Genomic DNA, 5587 nt, shown 5'->3' with positions numbered 1-5587 from the left:
CTCTGTAGCCAGAGTAGATTTGAAGGTGGTGGAAACCAATAACTTGTGTGCACCTAACAGGCCAAACATTTACTTCATGCTGAGGATGGTAGGATGGAAATATCCAAATTAAAAAAAAAAAAAAAGCATGCCCGTTGTCAAAAGATTTCAGGATTTTGGGATTTTTATTATTATTTTATTTTATTACTTTATCTGTTGCTCTTTATGTTTATGTTTGCTCTTTCAGTAAGTCACACTTTGTGCAGACTCCTAAATGGGGAAGTTACACTCTGTACTCCACAGGAAGCCTGCACGCAGCAGCTATTTTATCTCTTCCTGTATGTGCTTTTAATAAAAGACTGCTTCTTTTTGCTGCAGAGGCGAGTCTCTCCCTGAGCCTCGACCGTGTACACGTTAAACCTGTCTGAGCGTTTTATTCTGACCTGAGTTGCATAACAGGAAAACTCCTGACACCCGTGGAAGTAAATAAACTTAATAAAGTAAAGTAAGCATCACCATCGATTCACTATCAATACCAGCCTATCTTTTCATTTGCTAATGAAATGTGTCGTATACAGTGAAACATGACAAGACTAGAAAGCATTTTGCTACGAGCTGTCTCATTACAAAAATGAAAAAACAAAACAAAAATCAAGTGAGTAATAGTGATGTTAACATTATGTTTATTGACACTCGTTGAGCATTTCAACGATGGTGATCTTTGAAGTTGTAACATGGTAACTTTACTATTTAAAAATCAGTTAATCAGTGTTATAATGATCCAGTCATTATAACAGTCTTTTTATTGATGACTGTGTTTTTCTTACTGAATCTCCTTCCTTGGTGACTGTCTCCTGCAATATAAATAAGACTTCAGTTAGTCATTTGACCTCACATGCAGACATCAGGACATAGAATGTAATGTGTATTTTGGACTTTGATAAACAGTAAACTGCAGTTTACTGGATTATTGTTTCGTGGGGAGTTTCTGTTAATGGTTAATCCTTTAGCTTTAGTTTGGATACTGAATTACATGCTGTGATGCTTTAACACTCTCTTCTCTTTACCTTGGTTTCTCAATATCTTCGATGAACTCTGGCAGTCGGGTGTTTAATGTTTCGGGCAGAAGTGAAGCAACTAAACCAGTTCCAACTGCCACTGCACAGTAAGTGGCTGCAGGGAGGAGATGCCACAGATCTTCCAATAGTACAATGAGTGGAGAAATGGACACGCCCAGTCGTGCCAGAAATGAGGTGTAGCCTAAGCCATTTTGTCTAAAAAGATCAAACCACTGAGGTTAATGCAAACCTTTCATACGAATAATCAAAACGAGGCAGAAGAAAGTTTTTTGTGGACTAACCGTACGACCGTAGGGTAAAGCTCAGTTGTGTAAAGATACATGATAGTGAACGAGGCCTCTGACATAGATTTTCCAAGAACTGCCACAACAGTACGAACAGTCCATTTATCTAAGGAGAACAGGATAAAGAAAATTTTCAGGTGAGAGAACACATCCACCAAAGACCAATGCTGTATCTTATAATTTCTAAAGAGTGATCCTGCTTACCACCAGAAATGAACGCATTCATTCATATCAACTCTCGGTGACAGAAATAAACTGCTAGATGTACGAGAAATGTAAGAGAAATGACCTTTTGGAACAAAGATGTTGATGAAGAGACAGAGACCAGTTAATAGCATGGAACCCATCTGGCCATGCTTTCTCCCAACTTTCTCCAGGAAGTAATAGACGCCAATCTTCATGGGCATTTCAATGGATGCAAATATGAACTGTGTTAGGTATGGGTTCAGTCCAAATCCTGTGATATTCAGACTTATTCCATAGTATGTAAATGCAACACCAAACCTAGAAAAGGGGGAGAAGAAACACTTAAACTTAGGCTGATAAATAAAGGGGTAAATACAAATTTCCTCAAAAAACCCCAAACATGATTGCAACTCTCATTTAAATATCATATCACATGAGAGGATTTTTCACATTATATGCTAGAACAAAATCAAAAGCTGTGTAAATTTCCCAGTGTCAAAAATGATAGCTATAAAAATAACAATTGCTTTATATCCGTGAGATAGCTCAAAGGCTTTAACATCTTTGTCCCAAATACAATTTGGCCCATTTGTCTATTTAATAATCCACCCATAACTGTCACTTAAGATAGCAAAAATACACACACAAACACACACACAGAGAAAAATCAGTTATTTCTTTTTAAAGTGCTTTTGGTAGAAAATGCACACATATGATGAATATCTGGAAGAAATCAATTTGCCTTTTCCCAGAAAGTTGACTATCTCCTAACACCAAACCATTAAACCGAAACTTACCATAGCATTCCTGAGTTTATAGCAAGTTTTCTAATATTTGGGGTTCTGAAAAGATCTACAAAAGTGTACTTCTTAGCGCCATGTTCAGTTTCTGCAGATTCCAGTAATGTCTGTGAGAAAGCCAGGGAAACATAATGTGAATGTTCATTTACAAAGAACCCTTTTTGTCTTATTTTACAGTAAGACTGTCGGCTAATAAAAAAAACAAAAGAAACAAAAACATTTTGAGATGTACCGCTGGTGTGATGGTGGACATGCACTTGGATCTGTTGTTCATCTTGGCACATTTCATTATGTAATGATGAGCAGCATCTGTCTTTCCTTTGGCTACAAGCCACCTAGCAGACTCTGGAAGCCACCTAAATCAACAAACATGGTGAGTTTAGCATCTGATCAAAATCCAATGAGATTAAGGATATCTTGCAAAGTCAGCAAATAAAACTTAAATACCTCCAAGCAATGATAGACAGAATCAGGGGGGAGGTAACTGCTAGAATCAGCTTCCTCCACTCGTTTACAAAATATGCAATGCCAACCAGGATCCAGTTCCCAATTGTCCAATCCAGGCTTATGATCACACCAGAGAAAGTCCTGTGTTCAATGCTAAACCATTCAACATCTGCAGAAACATTAGCACAGGTTAAAAAAAAAATTGAGCAAATTCTTGAGAGAGAAACAGAATATGCCTGTAAACATGAACCAGGCTATAATGTCTCAGTCATAGGTTAGCATAGTTTTAACAATATCCTGCTTACTCAAAACAATGGAGATGATGCTTATTCCTGCGAGTGACATGCCCGTAAAAAATCTCAAGATGACAAACATTACATACGAGGTGGAGAATGCACTCAGCACTGCAAATATCAAGGATGACAGATAAGACACGAGCAGAAGAGGACGTCGCCCAAACCTGGTCATGAACAGAAAAAGCATCTTATTTTATTTTTTCTCATTGTTATTTTTTTTCCAGTTATCTATCTATCTATCTATCTATCTATCTATCTATCTATCTATCTATCTATCTATCTATCTATCTATCTATCTATCTATCTATCTATCTATCTATCTATCTATCTATCTATCTATCTATCTATCTATCTATCTATATAATGTCTGTTGGCATTGGTACTGGTAGAGATTGAAACAAGTCAGACCTGGAAAATAAAAAGAAAATAATAAATTTCAGGTCATTTTGTTCACTATACTAGTACATTAAAAAAAAAAACTGGAATATTATGGAATATAATTTCATTTAAAGCAGGAAAATTTTTGAATTAAATCAACCATGTTCTATATCCATTACAGGTGATGGGAAATATTTCAAGTCTTCCTCTTTTCTTTATTTTTTTTAAAGGTGTGATATTATAGCTTATTATCTAATGAAAATGATGAATCTAGTATCTCATATTTACTACCAACCACAAAAAAGGACTGACAAGACAGGAATGCCCAACTTTTGGCATGGACGTGATCGGCTTGTGGCATTACTGAGATGTTATTGAAGTTTAGATTACTTTGCTTTAGTTTTTTTGAATTGAGTATTTCTCAACTTCGTCTTGACAGTACCTCACAGATTATATGTGGGGTTCAGATCAATCAGTAAATTGGTTGCCCAATCAGAGTGCGTAGCAGGTGCAGTGTCTATGTCCTGCTGGAAAAAGGAAAATTGTCATCTCTATAAAGCTTCTCAGTAGAAGGAAGCATGCAGTACTCTAAAATCTGCTTGCAGATGACCAAGCAGCACCAGCACGAGCCGATGATACAGCGTCCCAAATCAACAGACTAAGGACTTCAAACATCTTGAAATCTGAGCTCCTCCAGTTTTTCTTCAGATTCATTGATTTACAGATGAAATCTGAAAATCATTTTCTATATGCACTTGTAACAGCCTCAGTCGACTCATTGTGAATCTCTGTACTGAACTAATTCGAGAAATGCACTGTGTTTATACTGATTTAATACTAATTTTCTCAGACTTACTGGATAAGTGATTTTCATGAGATTTAAGCCTTAATCATCAAAATTATTACATAAATGGTTTCAAATATTTCACAATGTACAGTGTATATGAGAAGAACTAGTATTTTTAACCATTTAACCCTTACCTGTCACTGAGAAACCCAAAAACTGGGGCTCCAACCATAACACCAATAAAGAAAATGGTTGCAGTTGCCTTGTTCATACCTTTTCTGCTGCACACCAGATCCCACTGCAAATAATCGTTAAAATATTACAATATGTGATTTTACAGCAGCATCTTCTGGAAAATAAATAATAATTAAATGAATGATGCCTGGGAAATTACATTTAGCTAGTTGGATTATTTTCTGTAGATAATAAACTGGATAGAAAATTATATCCTTAATGTTAGCAAAAGAAAATTTGTTCTCATAAAAAAAATCCAAATGACTGTGTAAAATGTCTCTGATCAACATAACTGATTCTCACATACCTCTGTTGCCAAAGTAGATTTGAAGGTGCTTTTGTCATACACCCAGCCGTTTTGACACTGAACTGTAAGTGAGCCTTTGCTACTGTTTGAGCCTGACAGATATTCATATTGGGGCTCTGAAAACATCTGACAGGAGCTTGGAGTCCCATCCCGCTCTGCTGGAATACCAACGGCTAATTTCTGATCTAAAGTTAAATTTCCAAAGACAGCTCCATTATCCAGAGCATCGATGTTGCAGTGATGCAAAGGAACAGCTGCCATGAAATTATTCAGCAGAAAGTGACATGGCAGAGTAATTCGAGACAGGATCTGAATCAAGAATAGAGCAATTTGGAATTTTCCAAATCCATTGATTTCTGCAAGAATGTTGTCAAATTTCATTTTGCTGTGCTTCCTGTATCTCCGGGAGGACAAATGCTCTAAAAGTCAAGTGAAGTAGAGTATCACTCACTATAAAGGACACATTCACCAGCACAATGTTAATAATTAAAATGAATACCAAAAGAATGTATTAATAATGTAACTTAACTGTACCCAGTTACTCAATCAAACACTGGTTTTGCTTTGATCAGTTATAAGGCTGATATGTTTATTCAAATGCTCTAATAGTCAGGATTTATAATTGAAAATTAGCACTCATAGTAGAGAAAGCAAGAATGTGATCTAAAATTGATCTCAGTTCTCAAGAAAGCACTCTTATCCCACAATGCAGCTGCAGTGCAACATGCAAAGGAATCAGATGGTTTTGTAATGTTTTATTTTACAAATGTAAAGTTCTAAGACATCAGCTCTGGCAGGACTTAAATTTAA

At 36.1% G+C, this 5587-nt stretch overlaps 1 protein-coding gene across 1 annotated transcript; it reads right to left on the bottom strand.

Annotated features, from left to right (window-relative positions):
- Window positions 1-291: 291 nt before the first annotated feature.
- On the bottom strand, window positions 292-5208 carry LOC116330097 (solute carrier family 22 member 7-like). The gene is made up of 10 exons (XM_031752294.2): window positions 4778-5208; window positions 4431-4534; window positions 3081-3235; window positions 2776-2944; window positions 2561-2684; window positions 2326-2435; window positions 1632-1846; window positions 1340-1448; window positions 1047-1253; window positions 292-833 (listed from the first exon to the last, which is right to left on the bottom strand). The coding sequence occupies exons 1-10, from the start codon at window positions 5156-5158 to the stop codon at window positions 803-805; spliced, it is 1605 nt and encodes a 534-aa protein (XP_031608154.1). The 5' UTR covers window positions 5159-5208; the 3' UTR covers window positions 292-802.
- Between the last annotated feature and the right edge of the window lie 379 nt (window positions 5209-5587).

The sequence above is a fragment of the Oreochromis aureus genome, linkage group 6, assembly GCF_013358895.1.
Source record: "Oreochromis aureus strain Israel breed Guangdong linkage group 6, ZZ_aureus, whole genome shotgun sequence".
Lineage (NCBI taxonomy): Eukaryota > Metazoa > Chordata > Actinopteri > Cichliformes > Cichlidae > Oreochromis > Oreochromis aureus.
This window is presented reverse-complemented; position numbering and strand designations above follow the sequence as displayed.

Bases quoted from the DNA above. Each gene is read 5' to 3' on its own strand.
- LOC116330097 (XM_031752294.2), bottom strand. From the start codon at position 5,158: ATGAAATTTGACAACATTCTTGCAGAAATCAATGGATTTGGAAAATTC. The intron at 3,236-4,430 runs GTAAGGGTTAAA...GTTCATGACCAG, and splicing joins TTTGGGTTTCTCAGTGACAG to GTTTGGGCGACGTCCTCTTC. The intron at 1,449-1,631 runs GTCATTTCTCTT...TGTTCTCCTTAG, and splicing joins CAACATCTTTGTTCCAAAAG to ATAAATGGACTGTTCGTACT.